This window comes from Phoxinus phoxinus, assembly GCF_949152265.1.
Source record: "Phoxinus phoxinus genome assembly, chromosome: 13".
In the NCBI taxonomy this organism is placed as follows: Eukaryota; Metazoa; Chordata; class Actinopteri; order Cypriniformes; family Leuciscidae; genus Phoxinus; species Phoxinus phoxinus.
The window spans coordinates 29,748,970-29,776,565 of NC_136888.1; the positions used below are offsets into that span (position 1 = coordinate 29,748,970).

The window sequence follows — 27,596 nt, forward strand, 5'->3', positions numbered from 1 at the left end:
CGATTTCAAATTCAGTCCATTTTAATACCATTGTATCACTCTTTAATGTGGCGCCTCAGATCAAACGAAGCTAACTAAACTCGTTACTTAGAAAAATTAACTATAGAGAGAAAGTTTTAGAAAATGTTACATGTATTACACCTGATTTACATTAAAATAATACATGTAAAATCAAATTGGAAATTGAATCGAAAGAATGTGAATTAAAATTGAATCATAAAATGTCTGCTAATATCCAGCCCTAAAATGAATAAACTAAATATTTTTTCAAGTCATTCTAATGACAGTAACATTACATTAATGAAAGTATACTTTTACATTAATGAAAGTATACTTTTACATTAGTTTCGTTTCTGTTTATTTAATAGATTTCTGTATCTTACTGTATTAAACTGTAAATTCATCCACTCAACTTTACCAGTCATCATGATGACATGACAACATAGATTTGATTTATTTCAAAATGTAAATTAATTCTCTCATAGCATCCATGGAGATGTATCTTTCATCAACTAATACTAATACTTGTATGTGTCTATGAACAACAAGAGAATTTCGTTTAAGTACCAAACAAAACAAAAAACGTGAATAGCATGTTCAAGTTGTTTGGAGACGCCATTTTAACTGCTTATGGACTTATATTAGCCCGATTAATGGCCACGTTTAAAGTAATGTAACTAACGTTATTCAAAACTGTCTGACTCATGACACTTAACTCCACAAAGGTAGAATATATAAATAAACGCACTTACCTTCCTCGTGATTTAAAGTGAAAATCTCCCACTATAGCTCGTCAACTTCGCTCGAATTCTGCTAATTAATCTTTCATGATGATGATTAACCTTCAGATTAATCCATAGACAGTGGATTAATCACACCGTCACACCACACGTCTGCGATAGAAGATCAGAGGCGCAGGCGCGCTGACTTTGACGGATGTGAAATGCAGCCAATCACTGACGAGGATTCCAGCAGCCAATCACTGACGAGGATTCCAGCGTTCCACCAATGAATCGCGCTTGAGCGTGGTCTGGGTGTATTAGCGTCGAATTTCACATAGACAATCACTGACGAGGATTCCAGCGTTCCACCAATGAATCGCGCTTGGGCGTGGTCTGGGTGTGTGAAATGTGTATGATACTGCAGTAGCGTCGACTTTCACATAGAGGGAGATTATACACTCTGAGCATACACTGGCACACACTGAAAAACGGGTACAACGGATTTATAAGGACATATTGAGAAAAAGCGGGAGGTGGTTAGGCGCAGCCTGATAAGCCTTTCTACACTGCTCGACTTATGAGGACATTAGTGCTGTCCTCGTAGTAACGGTATGTCCTCATAGAGTCGGTATGTATCCATGGTTTTTGTCCTCATAATCCGGTCGCACCAACGCACACACACACACACACACACACACACACACACACACACACACACACACACACACACACACTGAAGCAGCTGTCAAAAAACCCACTATGGGTTTTTGAGGACTTAAGCCCTCCAGTCAAGCTGTTTTCATGAGTGTCAGACAGAGCACGAGGTGCGCATGCTGTATCCCCAGGTCGGGTCATTAAAGTACAGATGCAAGAGCTCCTAGCATTCAATAAAATCAGGTATTCTCTTTATGCTACACCCTACACCCAGTAAACACCCCACCAAAATCCAGAAAATCCTACTACTCTTCTTTCGAAGGTCTGTGTCTTTCCCTTTCCTTTATAGAAAGAAGCAGCATAATTTCTCTCTCTCTCTTTCTCTATTCTTCTTTCTCTGGCTCAGAGAGCGGTAGATCACAGTCTGTTCACGCTGCTTAAGGATTCCTGGTTTTGGGCTCCCAGTAGGCCACTAGGTCATTCCAGCCCATATGAAGCCCACGTGGAAAATCCCACCTCGATATGCTCTAATAATTTTATCTGCCAGCTCGAGCAAAGAGCAATAAAGCTGACATTAACATGCTCTCAAGACAGTTTTTCTTTCTCTTTTTAAAGGTGCTTCTAATCAGATGATTATTATTATTTTTTCAAACTTAACTGTGCTCATTGCAATGCATTCTGGAAATGATGAATGCGATACTGTCTTAGATTTTGGCCAAAACAAGCTGTCGGAAGTGTGGCTATGTGTCCAAACATGAAAATGATATACACTTTCTTAAGTGTGGGTCTGAATGTGTTTTTATACCCCTATATAAACAGCTATTATGATGGTAACACATCGATATTATCAGATGGCAATACCATGGTTCTTGAATGTTGTAATCACTTGTTACCACGGAACATATATAACCAGTCCTACTCGACCCGCTGCGGCGTGGTATGTGGGCGCGCGAACAAGGACCGCAGCCCCTAGCGTGCCTCTTGAGGCCAGGGGAGTGAGGTTTACAGCTCTTACTGGCCTACGTCTGTTACACTCACCCCCTAAACCTGACTCCCATCCGGCTTCTGGCACCAAATGTAACCAGTCCTGCTCGACCTGCTAGGAGCGGGATTCGAACCCGGGTCTCCGGCGTGGAAGGCGGATGGGCTGACAAGGGCGCAGGACAGGGGAGTGGGGTTTACTTGCACTGGTCTATATTCGTTACACATATCCATGCATCATGGTATTTATCTAAGTAATCCAAAGGACTTAAAAGGAATGCAATGGTATTAACAGAGTAAGTGCTCAAAACACACACACATACACACACAGTCTGTCTAAGCATTTCAGACGAATGTTTGAATCTAAACTTGACAGCTGTCAACTTCTTCATCATGTATTGATGATGAATGCCCTGATTCTGCATCAAAGTGCTCCTTGCCATTTGATGTTTCACTTCTTGCTTTTGAGGAACTCTCACCTGCTTCAAAAGTAGCGATGTATCTTTACCCACTAGAAGAGACGTAAAAATCGACTTCACAGAACACAAGGCCCCTCCAAAGACTTCCTGTCAGACTCAGTCCATCTCAAAGGCTTTATCTCCTCCTCTTGCCTCCTGCCGATTGTCATTTCTCCCCACAGAAATCAGAAGAATTAAAGCTCTTTGCTCAAGGCTCTGCTGAAGTCCCAGCGCACTGCATGCAATATTGTCATCCCTCCAATCTAATGAAAGGAAGGAGCCGTTCCAAATCATACAAGGCACATCTTTGAACTAGGGGAAAACATAGAGCTCAGAGCAATTCCCGTTCATGTACAAACTACATGTGCAGTGCGAGTGGTGTGTTTGGGTAAGCACCGCAAGGCAGACAGCTTCTGTTAGTTTTTCAAGACGCACTGGGCCAGCATTGAGCCAGTTTTTTTTATCCCAGGCTTTTTGCTTTGTCTGTGCACAAGCACAAGCACATGCTGGTTGCTAAAAGCTTCTGTGTCGGCTCACTCGCTGGAATAAAAGCACTTGTTGACATTAGTGCAAAAAGAAAATGCACTGGCGTCACTTTTGTTAATCCCCATTCGTCAATAGCGGTAACTGTTGGCAGGAACAAAAAGGCTCTATCAAAAGCAACTGCAAAAGATTGTCAACACCACAAAAATATGTGATATGTATTATAATTAGATACCGCTCTGATGCAGCAGAGACTCGGCAATGGAAGACAGACGGGAATAGTTGAGCTGTCCACCTGTGGTGGCGAGTTTTGTTTAGTTACACTTATACAGCTTCAACAGTCCACTGTGGAATGTAACAGTGCAGTAAGGCAGGCAGTTAATAAAACACAGGAGTAATAAAATGAACTCTTCAAGCTGTCCATCTGCCAACCCTGCATTCTGGTGATCGATCGATATATGACTGAGACCAATATATCAGACAGATGATAATCACACGACATTCAGCCATTATGAGAATATTGCCAACAGTCAATAACAATAAATATTTGCATTTATTTAAATTGCTGTATATATAGACTACTGTTCAAATTTTAGGGTCGGTAAGTTGAAAGAAGTCTATGCTCACCAAGGCTGCATACAAAATACAGTAAAGACAGTAATGTTGAACAATTATTACAAAATAAAAATTTATTCCTTTGTTGGCAAAGCAAATTTTTCAGCATCTTTATTACTTCAGTGTCACATGATCCTTCAGAAATCATTCTAATATGTTGATTTGGTGCTCAAGTAACATTTCTTATTCTTATCAGAGTTGAAAACGGTTGGTGTCTTAATATTTTTATAGAAACTGTGATACTGTGATCTCTGGATTCTTTGATGAATAGAAAATTACAAAGGTCAGCATTTATTTAAATTAAAATATAATTATTTGCATAAATGTAAAAGTCTGTCACTTTTGATCAATTAAATGTGTTATTTTTGGATAGAAATATGAATTTCTTGAATAAATATATATTACTGATCCCAAACTTTTGAATGGTACTGCATATACCTCACTGTAAACCTCATCATAAAGTGTAACTGAAGCAGCAATCCCGATCCCTGCAACATTCATTGACAACATGAGACTAATTTCCAAAACACTCAAGCAACAGGTGCACTGACAATGTGAAACTGCACTAGAGATTTACAAATCTGTCCATGAGGATGCATACAATGTTAACACACATGCTTAGTGCATTATGTTTCAAGCATGCTCTCCATGTCTAACTGAGTGCATGTGATTCAGTTATGCAGGTGTTTTCAATTGACAGCTCATTCAGACAGCTGCAGCTCACATAACCGGACCGGACGTTAAAACGGATGCCTATGCTGAGCACTTCGAAACAATAATGCTTCAAAAAGCCCTTCAAAGTGAACTTTTCCATACCTCTCAACCATTATATGACAATAACAGCAGCACTTTTGACTTGAAAAGATGCAAAAGTGCATCCAAATGACATCCAAAAGTGCATCCATGTTATTTTCAACCCCTACACCCTACTCCTACTGTGAATGATAAAGCCTTTGAAGGGAATAAACGTCGTCACTTATAAATTGAACACATTAGGAGTTTGTTTTTTAGTATAGTAGTAAATTTGATCCAATAAATTCATTTATTGCATAAACAAAATATCTTGTGAGAGAAATGGAAGGTTGCATACCGGGCTTGGCTGAGGCATGTAGTTATTGACGCGTGAGATGCTCCATATGCCCTCTAAATACTGCTGGGCTTGAATGGTGACTGAGCCGATGGTCCCCGTCAGAGGTCTTCCTCCCATGGTCACCTGCACGCTGGGCTTCAGTGGACCAGCGCTGGGAGACGGGCTCTGAGACCAGCCCAGCTCACGTTGCCGCTCCCCCACAGGCAGGACGCTGTGCGCCGGGTGAGGTATCCTCGATTTGGTAGGTCTGGAGGAAAGAGTGACCACGTTGTGAGTCGTCAGCCTGGTGGGATGCCCAGGGAAGGTGTTGGGAGGCAGGGATGGCATGTGGGAACCAGGGTACAGGTCTTGGAGAGTCTGAAGCGCCTGCTGTTTTAGCTGCTGTGCAGGTGTTCCGCACACCTGACACCTCCTCCCTTCATGTCCTCCTTTCAGCGGCCAATCAGGCACTTGCAGCTGGTCAATGATAAAAGAAGCAAATCCAGAGTCCTAAAGAGAGCAAAAGAGGCGAAAAGAGCTGTTATAGCAAGACATTATGCTTGTTTTTATTGTTTTACATATGAGTTCTGACTTAGTGTCTAAAGTATAAAATAACAGTACAAAGCGATACATCTCTGAAATGTGAAAATGATTAAAGAAGTCTCAGATTTTTTTAAATAAGGTTTAAAAAATGATTAATAATATTATTATTATCATCATCATCATTATACTCCTCAACAACAGCAGCAACAACAACCATATTTTATTACTGTATATTAGCTATAATTAGTGACATAATTATATATTCTATATATTAGCTATACATCATATAAAAATATAATATAAATCTCGAATTATTAAATACGTTTTTAAAAACTCAATAACAATAAATTAATTATTTTTATATTATTATAGTACCACTACTAATAATATTAATTTAAAAATGTGTATGTATGTATATATATATATATATATATATATATATATATATATATATATATATATATATATATATATATATATAAAATGATGTAAATCTTTTAAATTTAAAGAAAATTCTGATTTATTTATAATCATAATAATAAATTAATTATAATTAGTCATAAACACCATCAACAAATATGTTTATAATGTTTCTGTTTTATAATGTAACATTTAAATGTTATATTTTATGTTGTAAAGATTATAGAATAAAATAATATTACAATATAGATATACATTTTCTTATTTCCAGATTTATCTGAGCTCACGATCTAAAATAAAGAATACTTTGTGATATAAATGCTAAAAATGCTAAATTATTTAACAATAAACAGCATTTTATTAGCAGGCCGTTTAAAAATATGCAGAAAAATGTAGATTTGGGTTTTGCTGATAAAAACCAGTACAGCCATATAGCCTGCAGACATTTTAGACAAGATCTTCCTAGTTGTCCCAGAAGCCTCATCTTAATTATAATATTTCAAACTAAGCAGAGCTGAAAAGTGAGAGTTTTGTGGGTGGAGGGATTGAGCGGTGGGGTGGGGTGGTGGGCGGTAGGGTGTAAAGAAAACAACAGCTGAGCCCGGGCATGAAGCACATTGCAGCGTGTATTTACATTTGATAAGACTCCCAGCAGGGAAAGATATGACAAGAGACCCAGCATGAAAATAATCATCTCCCATTCAATGCCAGGGGCATGACGCCAGTCTACCTGATGGACAGGGGCTTATGTCTGTCTGTGTCCTCACACTCAAACACAATCAAGTGTGTGGAGCAGTAACTATTGCTACAATACAAGGTCACATATCATGATACAACCAACAAGCCGCCCTTATAAAAACACTTATATAAAGGGTACACATGTAGAATTTATTTGGAAATTAATTACATGCTTGTATGGAATTCTTCACTTAAAAAAGAAAATTCTGTCATTTAGTCACTCCCTTTCTCTATTCCTGGAAAACAGCTGCATGGACGTTTTACGTTCCACAGAAGAAAGAAACCATACAGGTTTGGAATGACATGAGCGTGAGGAAATGATGACAGAATGCTAATTTTAGAGCAAACTATTCCTTCACAGCACTTGTTTGTAATGCTGTAATTACTCTTTTACATCCACACACACTTCTGGTCTTTTGAGAGACACATCTTACATTCTAGATCAGTATTAAGGAGGTTAGACCCTGACTGGAGCCCAGGGCAGCATTGATGTTTATGGAGCCTGCTTTTCTCAGAGCCACGGTAACCTGGATGAACGAGAGCCTTAAGCGACTACCAATTAGGATATTTACTGCAATTAAATCATAATTACTACTCAAACAGACTTCATATGCAAGCAGAAGTCCTCTGTTAAATAAAACATGGGGTCTCCTACGGACGGATATTGCACCCTGAATTTAAAATTCTCAACTCAGGTGTGTTAAAATCCAATTACTAAACATTTTGTGGGACTATTCAAAAGGGCATGAATATTTAAAGATGATCATTTAGATATATCTTTGAATATCTTAACTTGGGAACACAAAGCCAGAAAAATACTCAAAGATATAGAAGGAACCATGTTAGTGCTGAGGAGGTGTGTGTGTGTGTGTGTGTGTGTGTGTGTGTGTGTGTGTGTGTGTGTGTGTGTGTGTGTGTGTGTGTGTGTGTGTGTGTGTTTAGATTTTAGAATGCCAATTGCTCATCTGCAATGTATTTCTAAAATGTGCTACGTCAGAACAACATTCTACAGATGTTTTCATGACGTTAATGATTGACACAGTATGTACACTCCCATTCAAAAGTCATCCAAGAGTTTTTTACACTGCACAATTGCAACATTCATGATAATAATAATGAGAAGAAGAAGAAGAAGAAGAAGAAGAAGAAGAAGAAGAAGAAGAAGAAGAAGAAGAAGAAGAAGAAGAAGAAGAAGAAGAAGAAGAAGAAGAAGAAGAAATGTTTCTTAATCATCAAATCAGCATATTAATATGATTTCTGAGGGATCATGTGACACTGAAGACTGGAGTAATGATGCTGAAAATTCAGATTAGCATCACAGGATTAAACTGCATTTTAAAAGAGAAAACTGTTGTTTTAAATAATAAAATTATTACAGTTTTTACTACATTTGATCAAATAAAATCAAGTCTTGGTGAGCATAAGATAATTCTTTAAAAACTTTACTAACCCCAATCTTCTAAGCCTTATTGGATGTAATCTGACATATTCAAGTTTAAACATGGGTTCTCTATGAAAGAAAATTATGATTTGATCTGCACTTGAACCACTGAAAAGGGGGTGTTTCATATCAGGATGAAGCCAGGTGGTTAGAGGGGTTTGAAAGAGAAGTGGAGCAAGTTATTATATTTTAGTGGAAAAAAAGGGAAAAAAAAGATCAAAATGTATGTCAAATAAAGTCATTGTCTCTTTTTATAAAGTTATTGACTCCTAAAAGAAAGAATCGATTCTGAACTGCCTGAAGCGAGCCGTCAGTAATTCCAGTCTCACATACTGTAACATACCTATGTAACAATGTAACAATGCATAAAGGCCAGCCTATGGTCTTCATTGGCTGCCTGCGAACAACATCTACTTTGACCTCAATCACTGTAGTTGCAAGAGTTTGATTCGTGTTGTCGACAAATCCAATTTACATGCATTTCTAAAGGATAAAAACTCGCATTGGAATTCATACGGAAAAACCAATGCCATTGTTACTGTACTGTACTTTTTATGAAGTGCTGAGGAATTTTGAAATTCAGATGTGGTAATGGCAGTTTGGTTTCCGACACACGCTGTAAGTGGTCGACCAATCACAAAAAAACTGGGCCGTTTGACCAATCAGAGCAGAGTAGGCTCTCGGAAAGGATGGGTTCAGAGAGACTGAAACTTCGAACAAACCGTTTTCAGACTCTTTGAGAAATGAGGTGATGTAAATTATGAGAAAAGTGTTTTTGATGCATGTAAACCTATTGTAGGAGACATCCCAATCTAAATGAGGAACCATAGCATAATAGGAGCACTTTAAAACTGTAAATGGGGTGAATTCACATTGACTTGAAGACATACATGTATTTTCTGCAGTATAGTAAAATGTACCGCCATTAGGATGGTACCATCCATCCACCAGTGCCAGAAAGAGAATTATAAAAAATTGAGAAGAGAGAGAGAGAGAGCGAGCGAGAGACGGGATGAGAAGTAAGATGAGGGTTAGACCCCTGGCCTTGGGGCTTGTAGTCGGCCATTGTGTGACTTTATTGGCAGTCAGCTCTGGGTTTTATGAAGCTCTGGGGATGAATGCAGGAGCCTATCTGCTGATTAGTGATGCACTAAAGAACAGAAAGCCAACAGAAGGATAAATGACTACATGTGTGCCCTCAGCCCGCTAGTCTGACTGTCTCTAAAACTAATGATGATGAGATATGAGTGTGGGGAAAGGACAGAGAATACAAGAGTGGGGGAAGAGCTGCAGAAATACATGTGAGTGAAAAAAGAGAGATAGGAAAGCGAGACGCAGAAGATAAAGCTGACAAATGAGAAGGTGAAAAGAGAGAAGAAGAAAAACATACGATGATGGATGAGATTGTAACATGTGGATCAAGAACTTTATCTATGATATTTGACCACCATTGCTAAAAAATAGTGCTAGATGCCATATATATATAATTGTAGATAATAGATATTATTATGGATAGCATCAAACTCTTTTGCCTTAAAGAGATAGTTTACCAAATACTAAAAATTATGTAATCATTTACTCATTCCAACCCCTTATGACTCCTACCAAACACAAATAACGATATACTGGACAAATGTATCATTGTCTTTTTGTTTATTTTTTATAGAAGGAACGTTAATGGGATCCATTGTTGTTTTTGGACCCCACTGATTTTCATTGTATGAACAAAACATTCTTTAATTCATTTGTGTTCCGCAGAAGAAAGAAAATCAAACAGGTTTGTAACGCCATGTTGACTGCACTTTTATCTCTTACAACCTTGTTTTCAGTCTCATCAAATTAAAGTAATGTGTTGTATTATAACAGCATACAGGTTTTTAACACTAAAGTTATGGCTTGCTTAGTTGGGGACGCTTAATATTCAACAATATTATTGATTTGACTTAAAGCTGCAGTCCGGCACTTTTTTGGGTTTAAAAATATCAAAAAATACATTTTTGAAAAAAAACTTAACCAGCCAGTGTTCAAAACGATCTGCTTGCCTTACCTCGATTCAAAACGGTAAGCTTGTAATAATGATTTTAATTCCAGTGGTACTGGTGGATTTCCGCGGGAATTTCGAGCATGTCTTTGCGTCATTACGTCACTTCTGTACACATAGAGAAGGAGTCCCCGGCTAGCGTGTGTGGATGATGGAGGTGGAGATTTAGCTTAGCACTTGGTATGGCGGATCCCGAAAGTTTAAAGCGACAATCACCAGGGACAACTGGAGATTCACCAGTTGTAAAACACAAAGACTTCGGACTTCAGAGTGGCTACAGAAAAAATATATTTTTCACGTTTTGACGTGATATAAGCAATCGTTAGATTTAATCAGCATGATATAGCCTACTGCAATGCTTACCCCCACCCCCCGAATTTGGTCAGAACAAAAGTGAATGTTACTTACTTGTTCAGATGACATTTTCCGATGAAAATTCTAATGTTGACACTTTCAAAAAGTATACTCTGAGATTGCTGATGATGACAGTACAGTATCCACAGCGACGCAGCAGCCTCAATACATTGTGTTCATCCGCGCTGTTTCATGCCGATTTACTACCCACGCCCAGTTAATAATTCCGCGAATAACTGCAATTGCAGATTTCTAACAGAGATGGCGACAAAGAGGAAAAACGACGGACTGCAGCTTTAACTGACACTATTGGATGATAATTCAACACAGCTGGATGATGACATCACTGTTTTCTGCAGAACAGTTATTGAACCAAAATGAGTCAACACTGAACTGATTTCAACTGAATAATGATTGTTTACTATTGTCTTTTTAAAGATGCTTTACAGCAGAATTGAATTCTGTTTGCATCATTGATTAATTTTCCTGTTGTCACTGTAACTGTGATTTGAAACCGTCTATATTGTATAAATCACTATAGAAATAAAGGTGACTTGACTTGTTTGAGTTTCTAGCAACTGGCAAAGGTGGTTTGGCACTTTTGCTGCAGGTATGAGAGGGAGGAGCTTTTCTGAGATGGAAACCAGGGTTGTGTGAAAGTCCCAGGAACAGCTGTTTCTACACACCCTGTAGTGAAAAGGTGAGCGCTGGGTCTTTTCACAGCAGGCCATTAATACAGATTACATTCACTATACTCTAAAAAGCTAAAGACCACATCCAACGCTAATCCCCGTGGACCTCTACACAAACGCACACACACATGCAATGGTCTACCCAAACGCACTGCAGCCCAGGAGGGATTCCTAAGCAGGGCCATAATGTAAGCTATAGACCAGGAGCTCTGAGATCCTCTGGGTGTAGGTGTGTGTGTATGTGTGTGTGTTGGGGTCAGTTTTTTTTTTTTAAGAAATACGTCTTTAATACTTGTATTCAGCAAGCATGCATTCAACGGATCAAAGGTGACAAGAAATAATTAATTAATTAATTATAGATATAGGGTTAAATTAATCTACCAATACAGGAATAGAAAATGTTAAACTACAAAGAAAACACTATGATTATATTTTTACACATGGTACATGTAAAAAAAAACAGCAAACCTCAGCTCCTATTAACCTGTGTTTACTGCAGTAAGATGATCACACACACACACACACACCGCGGGAGAATGAGACAGAGGGTCATTAGAAACACAGATGTTTGTCTGTCTGCTGAGTGACAGGCCACAGTTGGTGCTCTCTCATTACTGTCTGATTGATTATATCCACTGTCAGTGGCATTATTCCATGTATTCTGCAAGCGTATAATACAACTACACTGAAAAAAACAATAAGAACATTTTTTTAATATAAAATCTGTGCACAAATATTTTTTAAGTAAATTTCACACGCATACTTTGTAAGTAAATTTCACATATGGAATTAAGTAAACTCTACTTAACAAAGTAACAAAGAAAATAAGTAATTTTAACTTAACTAAAAGGTTGAGTAATATCTATTTAGGTGAAGTTTCCTTTGCAATACATTTCACTCAGACAACATAACATTGAATTACACCACACTTTCAAAACGTATGCTTTACTTTGAAACATCCAAGTACTTAATTCAATAAATATAGTGTGTGTTACTACTATATCTACATTTCAATGTCATGTGTGTGAACGCAGAGACCTCAATACTTGGTAGACAATACACAATGACGGTAACATTTGATAGATCGTTTTGAATGTGTCATTTTGATGAACTCCAAATGTCACAAAATGGCAAGTTACTAAACCTAACAACAAAAGCAATTATGAAACAGTGTAAATACAGCTGGGAAACAGTGAAAAATCAACCTCATTAATTATTCAAGGCCCAGTGCATGATGGGAACTCCAGTCTCAGAAAAGTTGAGTAATTTTACTTAAATTTTATAACGTTGATATTTCCGCTTTCATTTCTACACGATTGAATTGAGTACTAGTATATAATTAATATAATTTACTTCGTTTTTTTTTTATTCTTGCCTTTACTAACTTTTTCATGTAAATTAGATTGATTTTTTCTATAGTACTTACTTCACCACAAAATAATTTGTATCCGTGTACTTATTACACAGCTTTCTCAAATACTTCATTGTAATTGTTCAATCATGCCGTTATTTTTAGTGACCACTAAACTATAATTGACCAATATCTATCTATCTATCTATCTATCTATCTATCTATCTATCTATCTATCTATCTATCTATCTATCTATCTATCTATCTATCTATCTGGTGGCATAAGCAGGAACATTTACAGTCAGTCACTTTACGTAGAGTGCTGGTTAAAAAGCCTCTAAAAAAAATCCCCAAATTACACAAATTTAATCATATTATTCCAATATCAATTAATCAATTAAAATGTCTATAAATTTGAAAAAGTGGCAGGTTTCATAAATCAAAGCTAACTTGCATGAATATTTATGTAGCTCACAGTCAAAAGATCAAGACCTCTCCTAAACACTGGCCTTCTCTCGATAAATCACTAAATCTTACCAAAGCGGAGAAAACTCGATTACTGTGCTCAAGTTAATCTTATATATTTTATTTTTTTGTTGTTGTTGAGAAATTCAGTTATATTAATCCGGATTACTGACCAGCAAAAATCCTGGCTGAAAAATCGATTTGATCAAGAAAAGAAAATCATAATGTCTTATGATCATAATGTCTACCAGATTTTAAAAGTACATCTATATGCTCCAAGTAAGCCAAATATTTACCTGTGTAGTTCACAGTCGATTTGCTTTATTTGTGCAGTTGTATATTGACATGAACATCTTCAATCTCCAGGGTCCATGCAAAAAAGAATGCAGGTATGTCCCAATCACCTATCCATCATAGATCGCTCTCAACAGTCAGATACTCCAACTGCTTTTCCTGTTCACTGGGGCTTGAGAAAGAAACCAGCTTTCTCCCAAATTGTTTGGATAACCCACAATACTGTCTCCCATCTGTCTGTCACCCTCCCATTCACTCTCCTCATGGTTCACTCCAGCTGTCAGTGCCTCGTCAAACCCTGGATGGGCAGTCAGTCAGTATTGAGGCTGTTGTAACCACACACCATTATTTCCAACGCTTCTTTGAGCGTAAATTGCAGTTTATTGCTGCAAGACAAACTATAAGCACTTGTCTGCATGTTTGACTTCAGCGATGTTCCCAAACCTTGTGAGCTGCCCTGCTTTCTGCATCTTATGAAAGCCCGCTTCCACCACAGAATAAAAAATAAAACTGAAATTGCACATTTTTATCTCATGATTCGTATGTCTTCCAATTCCGAGTTTATATCTCACAATTTTTCTCTGAATAGCGAGTTTATCACACACTATTTTATCACACACTGAGTTTATATATATAACAATTATGACTTTATTTCATGCAGTTTTTTTAGTATTTATATCTTGCACTGTTAAGTTAACATGTTGAATTGAGTTGGTACATTCAATTTTGCATTCATGTCTGAAAGTCTGAGATGTTAACTCACAATTTCAGGATATAAACTTGGACTGCGAGAAATAAAGTCAAAATTGTGAGATAAAAAGTCAAAATTACCTTTTTTTATATCATTTATTATTATTATTATTTATGTTTAAAAGAGAGGCAACTCACAACAAAGAGAGTTAGCATGTTGCTTAGTTAACAACACACACACACAAAATTAGTTTCAGTATTGAATTAAATATATTTTAGTCAAATTTGTCGATAGGTGTTTTTCCCCATTACCGTGATTGCTTTCTACTGTACATGAAGCCCACAGGTGATGCCCGGTAGCAATCATTTGGCCTTATAGTGTTGTCTAGATAGGCAGCTCACTCAGTTTTGGAGCAGAACTCATAACTCCTCAGCACAACATAAGAGTTTTATGTGACCCAGGGCTAATGCAGCAGTTAAACTTAGTTAAACTAACAACGCCGCCTTACGTTGCACTAGAGACTCACTTGCGCATGCATATTTATACATGCTCACCGGCTTATTTTCCGCAACTAATTAAAATAGTTGATGTGCAGAGACTGTTTGGAAACTCTCCAGACTGCTCTTGATTTATTTATCTCTTTAGCCAGAGTTTATGGAAATAAAAACAATAAATCAACTCTTCAATCTGTGTAGAAGTACAGCTGCATGTAGAAAGGTGAAGAACAGGGAAAGAAAAGTAATTGCTGCAAGGGATTGTGGGTGTTCTTGACTATTAATCAGCTAATCAAGGTGGATGGCACCACTGAGCACTTTGGGAAAGAGCGGCACCTGAGTGAAGAGTCAATGTGTGTTCGGTGTGACAGCAGTTCAGTCACTGGAGGCTGTTGATTGCCATATGCCGGGAATGGATGTTTCAGCCAACCATTCTCATCAAAAAGAATGATTTATCAGTCATAATCCATTATCATGTCCATTAGCCAAAAAAAAATGTCTGATCTAGTACACAGAACATAATTTATGTAAGGAATAATTGACGACAGGCCGTTGAATTATTATAAAAATAATGCACACCCGAGGTGGTAATGCGGTCACGACGCGTAGCGGAGTGGCCGTTACACCACGGGTGTGCATTATTTTTATAATAATTCAACGGTCTGGAGTCAATTATTCCGCTTATACCACAGTTACCACACCTCGAAATATTGTTCAGATGATGTATTTCAAGACGTTTGTAAAGTTTTTGTCATTAAAACGCTCTTGTATGTAGGACTAATTCCTTGCGCATCTAAACCCATGCTCCGTTGCTAATTCCAAAACGTCATTTTAGAGTTAGTAACGGAGGTTTGAGCCACTGATAGCAGAGTAATGCTGGACACACTTAACGACTAGAAACATTCTCTGACTGTGAATGCAGCAGATTTTAAACACCGCTGTGAACCGACTGAACGCGTTGAAAACGCGTGCATGATTAGTGAACCTTATAATTCCAAGGTGGCGATATGCATTTAGACTTTAAAAGTATGATGAGTGTGATGACCAAGTGATCCAGGATCAACAAACATCTTTGTTGATCCTGGAACAACATTTCAATCAACCAATCAGATTTGAGGGACAAGTTTACAGTTAATGTCAAGTTTAGGCTTAAAACCAGGGTTAGGTGCTTCTATATCAGTGTTATTCACCTGATATTTCCCTCTGATTTTATAGATAAATTATGGGTAGGGTTAGGTTTACGGGTAGGGATAGGACAACATTTTTGGAAAGGAATGCTGTTAGGGTTAGGGTTAGGGTTAACAAAATATGTTGATCCAGGAACATGTTTTGGCAAATCCACGGTGAGCAGCAAAGTATACTCCACTTGATAACATAAAAATGCAAACAATGGCGGTCAACAAATGTATGCTAGAAAGAGTTGCGGTTATCGTTATCTCTAAGCCCCTCCCACAAGCACTAGTTAAAAAGCGCTAAGTTGGCAGAAAAAAAAAGGCTGGGCCAGTGTCATGAACTACTTAAGGCAAAACACTTCAAGGCGCAGTAGCTCACCATAGAATGAGAGGATGTTCATACTGAAAGCATTTTTTTTTATTCCACTGTGTTACGACGACGTTGCTCTCTTTTGTGAGTGCATCATGGCAAAAAATCCATTCTCTCTCTATATTACCGTATATACATAGAAAGTAGACAGTATATGAAAAGGTATTAGCGTATGCCGTGTGGTTGATGTCCAGTGTGCTAGCAGAGCAGAAATACATAATCATGTTTCTCTTGGTCCCCTCAAAGTTGCGTTGGACTTTCTCCTTAGCGTAAAGGCTAAGAAGCCTATCTATCACTGTTTTCCATGTTCGTAGAGTTAGTCTGTGGAGTAAATATATAGGCTATAATCTGTGTGTTTACACAGCTTTTTTTTAAATGACGGGTGCTGGTATTTCGTATATATATATATATATATATATATATATATATATATATATATATATATATATATATATATATATATATATATATATATCCTGAAAAATCAAAGTACCTCTGCAAACACTGAACTCTGAACAGAGCTTCTATCCAACTTTCACGAACTTTTCCACAGCTCTAAGCCTCCTCTCAACTTCCTGTAAGCCCTCCCAGAGCCATCTGCTTTCAACAGAGACCTCTTCTCTCGGCTTTAACACACACCGGCCCGTGTGGGCGAGAAGAGAAGTTAATTACCTAGTGAAAAATGCAAACAGGAAGAGGTAAACACACAAACACATGCGTCTGTAATTTGCATGAGCTCCACTCGTCTGCAACAGCAGCACGGGAACTGATGAGATTGCTCGCTCTAAAGCACTCGTCCCTGGAACTCAGTCTCCAAAGTCACATCTAAAGTAGCACATCAGCATAATTAGGAAGAGTCATTCACACAAGAGACTGGTGTCTTAGACTGCTCTGAGGGTGGAAACTCTGGAGTGGAATGTGATTCGATGACTCTGGCTAGATAATTCACAGGATCTACTGGACAAAAGATGGGAAAGCATGAAAAAATATTTTTCTCAGTTGCATGGGGCAGTTGAGGCCTAATGGTTAGACAGTCTGACTTGTAACCCGAAGGTTGTGGGTTCGATTCTCAATACCGGCAGGAAATGACAGAGATACCCTTGAGCACGGCACATAACCCCCAACCTGCTCTGGGTGTGTGTGTCCACGGTTTGCAGTGTGTGTGTTCAATAATAACTGCTCCTAATGTGTGTGCACTTACTTGAATGGGTTAAATGCAAATTCAAGTATGATGTATCATACATGGCCGTCACGTCACGTCACTTCACTTCACTAAAAATGTGAGGTAACTTGGGTTGTTTAAAATTACGGTCATAATGTCCTTTAAAATACAATTTATATTCAGATAATATATACAGATAATTTGAAACAACACATGATGAAAGATGCTAACCGGTGACCTAAATCATTTTTCATTGGTAACAACAATCGCCTTTCAGCGTAATTAAATGTAATTCAATCTGTCAAAACAATTGGAGCAAGGCCAAGTTCACAAGGATGTACACATAGGAAAGAACAATCATGTCTTGTTAATCATAAATCTCATTTGTTTCTCCTACACAGCAAATCATGTTAAAAGGAGAGTGAATTGAGAAACCTGCTTGATTCTCCAGCTTCTCAGGAAGAGTTGTAGCCCTCGTCCACACTAATACGTTTTCATTTGAAAAAGCATCTTTTTTTTCCGTCCACACCGAAGACAGCGTTTTTGTCCTGCGGAAACTAAGCTTTTTGAAAACGCGTTCCCAAGCGGATAAATTTGAAACGCGTTTTTTTTTTTTTTTTATCCAGATGAATGTAGATGTGGCCCTAAAAACCCTTCAAAATCTCACGTGTCTCCATATGTTTTAGAAAACATCGCAACAACTCAAATATTTCTCAGCAACTCTCCGAATATCAACTTATCTGTGTAATGTTTTTCATAAGGAATTTTAGGAGGAGCATTACTAAATAAATAAACTGAGAGAGACATTATATATAATAAAGAGAGGCATTTTTTAATTTTGTATTATTTGTTTGGGTGTTAAATCTGTGTTTCAAAAAAGTCAATTAAATAGACATAGACATTCAATTGAATACGGCTTTGTGCTGCAGATATTTGGACACACATCAAGGAAGGCATCCAAGACTCTCGGAGATTGGCAGGTCTGGATGTTTTCTTTGGGTGAATAGAGACGTCTAGACACAGCGAATAAAGATAGGAAGATAGACTGAGGATTCCCAAACCCTTCTCCATCTGGAGCAGACATAAGGCAGAACACACAAACCAATCGCATTAATGATTATAAAAATGCTTTCCCCTTTCATTCTCTCCCTTTATTGAAATCTTTGCTCATCAAAAATAGTAACAAAAGGCATTTAACCACTTTGTGTGACACAATTGGAACGACTACAAACGGCCTTGAAGTAAACTACACAAAAGCTAAATCTATCTGCTACCCATTAATGGCAGCAAGGGTGAGGTGAGGCAATCCTGACTTATAATGGGAAGAATTGAAACGACAAAATTATAAAAGGACAGGGATTGTGAAGATAGGACAGAGAGAAAAAGAAAGATTACCGAGGTGCTTTAGATTGTTTCTACTGAACCAGTATTATAACTGTCCTTTATCAGAGATAAAATGTTCCATTTGATGGAAACAAGGTAAAAAAAAAAACGAAACTCTCCATCCTGATTTAAACTCTCTTCCTGAACTCCATTCAAAACATGTTCAATTTGTCATGGCCTAGAAGCACTACACCTACATAAACGCATCTCTCCTGCACTTACAGTAAACGTTGATGGATTCATTCCGCCTGTTGGTCCTCTGTCCATCAAGGCAATTAAAACATGAAAGCGTTCGGAGAACATTTCCAACAGTGTTGTCACAAGCGTCGGTGTGCAATGAGGTAGCAAGAAAGGCCAAGGCTGAACCCACTCTGATTTGCATATGAATGAGAGCCTATTACATTGAGAGTTCATTACATTATTTTTAATGGCCTGACACATTTAGTCATGTACTCGGTTTAAAGCGAGGCTGAGCGGCATTACGGACACTCTCTTTATCCATACGAGAGAATTTTAGTGAAGACTTTGAGTGATTCTAAACCACATCCTGTTCCTGCTGTTCTGAATTTAGAATCATATAAATAAAATGCTACAAAAGTGAATAAATTGGGCACTTGGTCTTGAAAGTTAACTGACAGCTTAGTATATTGAGCATAAAAAGTACAATGTGCAAGGTTAAAGCAAACAGTAATTGCTTTGGACGTAGAAAACTAAGTTGGGTCAAGACACCATTAGAGCCATAACAGTGCCGTCTCTATTTCTCTAGGCAGCCTTATTAAGATGTTCACCCTATTCCTAACAAACACACAAATGTAGGACAAAGAATGTGGAAGCATGTTGTCTGTGCCTAGGGGTGAGATGTCAAAGGTCAGCTAATTGTGCAGCTTCTGAAGGTCAGGGTAGAAGTGCACTGCAGTTTCAACAGAGTTAAACATTCAGGAGCGCTGACCTTTGACCCCTCACCCTCATCACACATGGCACATTCTCACTGAGTTCCTGTCCTAGAATTGATTTACAATAGATAGATCAACCCACCTATGATCCAGGGATGGAAATTAACTTTTTTGTCCACCTGCCACTGTGGCTGGTGGATTCCAAAATCTACCAGCCACTCAAAGTTTTTACCAGCCACTTTCTTGTTTTTAACCGACAATGTGTAACTGCATGTGAAAATTAATACTACAAGATCTACAATACTTAAGCCGTTTATTCCATAGGGTAAAATCTCAAGATGTGCCTCCTCTAAAAGTGTCCGGGTGAAACCGCATGCTACTTTTATTTACCCGCCACAGTGGCTGGTAGGTGAAGCGAGTTTACCAGCCACAACACAAAATCACCAGCATTTGGCTGGTGGCTGGTGCTAATTTCCATCCCTGCTATGATCGTACATTAAAATACAAACATACTTTATATAAATACAAAACACTTGACTATTTATATAAATGTTGATCAACTCAAAACAGTCGCCATCCAATCACAGCACAGGAACTGACCATGAATCAACAGGAACTTTCCAGACTCAATTTCAATGTATATTTCTATAGCATTGCTGACGAAGTGTATGGTGAAGTGGATTTACTTTGTATTGTATTGTAGAGTAAACTAAAGTTATCACGAGCATTGTAATGTTTGAAGCGGATGTCAGCAGACCGTGAGGATTTGAAAACGAGCGGTTCATTCATTAATCCGTAAGATCTTACTTTCATGCTGTGGAAATACAAACCTGAAGACAGAACTCAACGAGTGCACCGATTAAAAGGGGCGGGGCTACATGAGGTCTATAAGTTAGTTATATGGCTCTCTGGGATACTTGATTCTGATTGGTCAAATGTCTCTGCTTAATGACCAAGCTTCGTCTTACATAAAAAATCTAATGTTCATATCCATTATTTATTTGGTAATAAGCATTGAAATATGCAGAATACTGTACAGTCAGCCAGTCGTTGTTGTAAAATAATAATAAAAAAACGTACAGGTTTATTTTGTGATAACTGGCTGACTGTACATAATCCATCACTGCACCTTAGAGATCTGGCCTGGTAGATCAAAGGTTGCTGGTTCAAACTCCAGTAGGGCCAGTTAAACCACTGTGCTCTCGAGCAAGATATTTAACTCTCGGTTGGTTCAAGGGTTGTAAAATTGGTTTGGTACAATAAACGTCTGCTGAAAGAAGAAGAACTAAAATAATGCAGCATTAAATCACTTAAAAGCAAACAGAAGGTCAAACTGCTAGAAAGAAAGGGAGTACTTCATACTTTATGTCAAAGCATAATATTTTCCAAAAATCTAAAACAGAGGGCTTTTGTGTGCAGCTGACAGCGTGCAATTGCTTTCTCTCCACAGTCAAAGTAAAAGTAGCATTTAGAGTAAATCAACTCCAGGCTATAATGAAAGAAATGAGGAGATCGCTGTCTAGTGCCAAGGTTAATAATCACTGAATTTCCTAATTAGCAATTCGAGGCAGTGCATAATGGTGAGGGGGGGTGAGGGGGAGGGGGTGGGGGAAATGGGGGGGGGGGGGGGGGATTCTGGCTGCCTGTCAGTGTATCTGCCCTGCAATCTGAGAAAGAGGTTAGTCTCAAGAATTAGTTTAATCACAAATACTTCTACGCAGTGTCCAAAAAAAAAAAGAAAACATGTCTGCCAATGGTGGGTGGATCTGAGAATATTTCATTTTAATTAATATTTTAATAATTATTATTAAAATATGTATTACTGCCTAAGAAACTGTAATATGTTTATGAAATATGTATTACTGAATAGGAAAACATTTTTGAATATAATTTTTATTAAACATATTTTTACTTGCAGAAATTCAATACTTTCCCATTACTTTTTGTCTAAAAAAAATATATATAAATTATATATATATAAACTACAAGCAATCATTTTACATGCTACCAAGGGATTTAACATAACATAACTAAATAATAGTAACATAACATAATTAAATGTAATAATTAATTTGCAGTAATTTGAGTTTATGTGAGCAATAGAAGATGGCAAAAGTAAAATAGGAGAAATTATCATGCATTAAATATACAATATCATTCCCTTGTTTCAGTCCAATCTAAACAAAGAAAAACCTTTTACGTTTTAATTAAGTCAAGTTTTAATTTAGTTACCTAAAACGAGGGACTTAATTAATAAGTCGTAGGACCAAAATCTTAACAAGTGGCCACAACACCTTTTTTTTCCCCATGACATGTGACTCCATAATAGTTATCAAGATAAAGTAAGTATTTGACTGGTCATGTGATCCATTGTTTATGAATCAGCAGGTGTTTATCTCTACAGGGCAGCCAGGCACTTACGTTTGAACTGAAATGTCAATTGAAAAATGGTTCCTAGGTACAATGTAACATCTCAATTGTACTCCCACTAGCTTAGGTGTGAACAGAGGAGACAACTTCCCTGCCCACAGAAAGATGGATTGCAGTGATGGATGGAATGTGATGGAAAAACAAAAGAAACCGGTGCTTTCAAAAGCGTTGCATTGTGTGCAGGTCAAAAGGAGCGTCCTGGGAAGAAGGGCACCACTTCAGAAATGATTAACAGCATTCTCCACAAAAGCTTCCTTTCCTAAACACACGCGGCAGGCCAATCTCATTAACGGGGTGTAAGAGGTCCATCAACGCCTGTGCCGAACTACCTGAGGACAGTTGCTTGCGCGAGCCAGCAGTCCATTGCTCTCGCTGTTTGTCTGAGCAAGCCATCTTCCTCTGCTTCCTGTCAAAACAGGAAATGAGCAAATAGGAAATTGCTGTATTGATGTGCATTGGCTGGAATCCTATTCTTGTTTCCACAGTTCAGAAAACAGGGATATGAAGGGAGTGACCCATGGCAGGGCACTCTACAGTGTTATATATATATCACTTCAACTTGAAACTACAGTCAAATCCCAAAATTCATTTCGAATATGAATCAAAGACTGTGGATCAGATATTCGTGACTGAAATATGTAAAGATCACATGCCTCTAGCTAAAGCCAAATGACTTGTAGTTCACACTTGTAGTTCGGTTCTTTTGGTTCTTTCTCTTGACCAAAAAAGAAAATGATACATTTAGGATGTATTCACACTAGGAATTTTTGTTTAGATTAAAACGAACCCTGGTGTGATTACTGTAAGTGCGGTTCATTTGAATAAGTGTGAACGCTACTATCTGAACCCTGGTGCCACCAAACAAGCACACCAAGACGCTGGAAAGATGGGTCTCGGTCCTCTTCCAAGCAAACTCTGGTGCAGTTCGACTGAAATATGAACACAACACAGACCAAAGACATGTAAACTAACCAAAAACAGGACATGATGTCACATGATGTGACCCTAAAAGGGCAGAATGCTCAGTCATACCATTTTTTTTCTCATCGTAGTCACGATGTTGCCCATCACAGTTCGGGACAGGCATCAGAACCGCGTCTCCTCGCAGCAGATCTTTGTGTGTGTGTGACAAAGGGATTCCTGCCGATGTTCTGAGTCCTTTACACATTTTATAAGCTCTTCACGAGTTCTCAGCTGGTCAAAATACCATCATATGTCAGCTACGCACATACAGCGAGCACATTTAGCCCAGCACACATTGTTTTGGATGTTCGGTAAGTTCTGTCATGAAATATACGTAATAAAAGCTGACCAATCAGGTTGTGAACATATCCATATGCCCTATGCCTATGCCTTTTTTATTTCTTTGATATTCAAATGTATGGAGCCCCTGGAGAACTTGATGGACAACACCTGCGATAATAGGAACAATTATATTGCAATGCTTTTGCATTCCACACACAAAAAAAAGATTACATATACTTATATTTTAATAAAAAAAATTCCCTTTTGAAATTATTCACCATATTGCAAATTAACACAAAAGTTTTGCAAGCAAACACAAACATATTTCCATCCAAATGTTAAACTCCATAGAAACATAATTAAAAAAATAATAATTTTATATTTTATCGTTCCATTATTATTATTTCATTTGCTTGTCTTATAACTACTTAACTGACAAGCAAAGATAACTATATAACTAAATAACTACTTTACTGACAAACAAAAGATGTTGTTTATATATTTACTTTCACATTTAACGTTTTAAATAAAGGAATGTTAATTAGCATATTCATTTTGCATATTCTGAAAATGACATCAAACATCATGAAATTTCACTTTTAATGGTGTCAACTACTGAAATGTTGGTGTACCGACAACCCCACCCTCGACGGTGATAACCAGACAGATAGACAGAGTGCCAAAACAAAAGAAGGGGGGGGACAGAACAATGCGAACATGTATGTGTATGCTGTGTGTGTGTGTGCTTAAAGCATCCTAATGAATGCATTCTGCTGTCTGCATTTACGGGTGGGAGGTGAAGCAGGGGGGTGGCGTTCACTTTGAAGGCCATAGTTTGGTGTTGACAGAAGTTCCTCCTCTCTCCACACGTGTTTTTTTTGGGCAGTGTGTGTTCCTTTCATGTGTTCAGGAAGCTGCTCACGAGGAGACACAACAAGCCCCTCACTTGCCTCTCTGATCTTCACTGGTCCATTGTTCAAGAGTTAATTAAGAATCACGCAGCACGGCACTTCATACACACACTCTCTCACACAGCCCTCATAAACACACAGACAAAACTGATTCGATTCTTTATTCATAACCGCGGGCATATTTGCTGCTTAATACAACTTCATTTAACTATAGTCCATGCAAAACACACTGCCATAAGGTTAGGGTGCTCTAGGTCAGGGTTTCTCAACCTTTTACCCAATGCGACCCTATTTTTTTTGTATGCCAGTCATACGACCCACTAAGGCGGGAAAAAAATCAACAACTGAAATGCCTCTTTAGACCTAGGCTGCACCGTATATGATTATTATAATTAATTTCACGAAAACACACAAACATTTTCAATTATTAGGCAGACTATGAGAAAAACAGATGTTTTTTTTTTACTCATTTAATGTGACATTTGAGACTGCCGCTCTGAAATGATGATATCCGGACGCGCTGGAATTTGGGAAAGGGCGACTCGTAGTGTCGCACACAGTATTCCTGCTTTTTGTTTTCGTTGCAGTCAGTGTTGAAAATCCCGACTCGCAAAGATCGGTAGTGCTAAATGGCAAAATAAACTTTGTTGCAACGTCTGCGAGTTCAGGATATTCGTGTTTGAATCCAGAAGGAGCTCAGGTCTGCTGGCTGCCGTCAGATGCAAGTTCCACTAACTGTGTTTGCAAATGAATGGCGAGTACAACATCCACATCACTGGGTCTACTGAAAAAGGATCGCGAATCCACGCATTCCCAACTCTTCGGTCGTTGGGAAAATAATACGAGAATTTCTGTGTTAATCTGGTACCGGAAAATTCTCTGTATGTCGGTGTTTGGACCTTGTCCAATAAGAGCCGTTCGCGGCAATAATAAATGATTGTGATAGGACAGTTTAAAACAGCGTTAGAAAGTTACGGTGATAATGATTCAACATACGACATTTGAAAATACGATTCGTTGGAGGTCACTGTTGCATTGAGCCTTTTGAAACACTGCAGGTGAATTCCTGACAACAACAAAAAGGTAACTGTAGCGTTAACTATAACAATAAAGTTTTAATAATCATCCGAATTTAATGACAATAGGTAAGTTCACACCACAACTACAAAGATAAAGAAACAGAGGAAAAATATGTTGTTCGGTCTATTTATCCATCTATCTATCCGTTATTCCATATCTCTATCTGTCTGTCTGTCATTCTTTCTCTCTATCAATCTGACGTTCTGTCTATCTCGCTATCTGTCCATCTATCTATTTATCCATCTGTCATTATACAATATCTATCTATCTATCTATCTATCTATCTATCTATCTATCTATCTATCTATCTATCTATCTATCTATCTATCGTATATTCGTTTGTTTTAATCTGTCTGTCTGTATGTATGTATGTATGTATGTATGTCTGTCTGTCTGTCTGTCTGTCTGTCTGTCTGTCTGTCTATCCATCCATCCATCCATCCATCCATCCATCCATCCATCCATCCATCCATCCATCCATCCATCCATCCATCCATCCATCTAACAGTTTATCCTGTAAACCTGCAAACTTAAAGACCTTTTTCAAAACTTTCAAACAAGAAAGTCTCGACAATAAAATTAAAATATTTATATGAATTTAAAATAATTTTAATTCCAATTCCTGTTTGTTTCATCAATTTCTGCAACTGCTAAAACCAACTGCACTTCAAAAAAAAAAAAACATGAAAGAGTAAAGACAAAACAACTCTATCAACGGCTGCTGGCTCAGAGAGTGTGGGAAAGCAGAACACGAGATTGCTCAACACCAGCCATTGCCCCTTTCCTAGCATAACAAGCGTACATTAATTGCTGCGTCACTGATAATTAAACCCTCATTTAATGGAAAGACCACAGGGATAACATGCAACTTGTAACTGTAACTGTTTTAAGGCGGCGACTTCACAGTCCTGTGTGAAACTCCCGGCTGCGCTGTTTAAGTGTCCAAAAGTGACTCGCTTCCACACAGAGGACCGGAGAGTGGCTGATGTCTGTGGGAAAGATAGCAGTGGGGCTCATAAAGGGAGCTGTGAAGTAAACTAGCTGACACACCGCAAGGATAAAACACAAGCTCTCCAGGACCACGCTGCAATCTGACATCATAAAAGCCCGCTGTAGTAACCCCAGGCTAGGAGAGGGACGGTAGATTTTTGACATCATAAATAGTGCCATGGTAACAGATGGGCTAATACAGAGCTACTTTTGTTGTGACATCATTAACAAGGCCATGGTAACAGATTGGGTCATACAGAACACTAGCAAGAGAGGCAATTACAGGCCAACCAGCAGTCTACTATGGCACTGACATTATAAAGATGACATTTGTCCCAAGTTTTCAAGTAACAAGCTATTTTTTTCTAACAAGCAGCACTTTAGCATAGCATAATGCTACATCTCTGTCTTAGAAACAAAGCTGAATAATCAAACATGCTCTCCAAATACGGTTCATTCAGACAGTTCAAGTAAATGAAGTACTATGAACTATAGTTAAAAAAAGTGAATCACTGATTCACAATCATTTAAGGTCTGTTTTATGGCAAAATATATAGTTAAATGCTAAACTCATTTATTTCAATTGGGGTGTTTTGCTAGTTGTTGTATTTTGTTTCTATTTTAGTAGTACCCTAATTGAGATGTTCAGTGCTTTGTAACATTTAAAGCAGTTAGCTACTGTTGGCTAGTAACATGAGTACCTTATCAACATTTTGTCTTGACTGCAGTTTAAATTATTTGTAGATTGGCATGTTTTACGGTAAATGATTCTTAAGTTAAAGAAGTCAAAGCTAAAGATGGTTTTTGACTGCATCTTTAGATCTAGAGTAGCACAACCTCCCAAGCTTTATCAGAATAGTCAAAAGAACAAAATTTAAATTGCAGGAACTGGTTTAGGAAACTCACTTTGTCGGTATATGAACTGTGACTAACCCTTGCCTCCAAGGGGGAAAACAAAATAAGGGCAAAGATCTGGCACTCTCACAGCACTCAAAGACATGATTCATTACTCCTACTGTCATCTGCTCTCATCAAAGTTCAAAGAGCATTAGGCCATTATTCATAATAAGCCATTATAATAAAGTGTGATATTACACATTATCTTACAAATTATCAAAGGTTTACATGTCCATCACATAAAAGAAACTCACTATAGACTGAAAAAACAGATAGTAACCACAACAAGAAAAGAGAAGTGATTCTCATCCGCTCTTTGTCATAAAAAGTATTTTTATGCATATTGTGAGAAGAAGCCAGATGCCATGAAATTGCAAGCCTATAAAACAGAGATTAGAAGATCCTTGCAGGAAGTCTCGATTTATCATACGATGACAGTAATAGGCTAAATTAGGTGATGAACTTTTTACTATGGCGGAAACAGAGAACTAGCTGAAATGCACTCAAGAGTCAGAAACTTTAAAGTAAGAGTGGTTGAAGATTACCTGAGAGGAAAT

General features: G+C 37.9%; 1 protein-coding gene across 1 annotated transcript in view; it reads right to left on the reverse strand.

Annotated features, from left to right (window-relative positions):
- Positions 1–4,942: 4,942 nt before the first annotated feature.
- LOC307009447 (kinesin-like protein KIF26A) overlaps positions 4,943–27,596 on the reverse strand; it is a 36,986-nt gene continuing 14,332 nt past the window's right edge. The window contains exon 3 of the mRNA XM_079633214.1: positions 4,943–5,492. Coding sequence (XP_079489340.1) covers positions 4,956–5,492 — 537 coding nt within the window. The 3' untranslated portion in view covers positions 4,943–4,955. The remainder of the gene's footprint in view (positions 5,493–27,596) is intronic.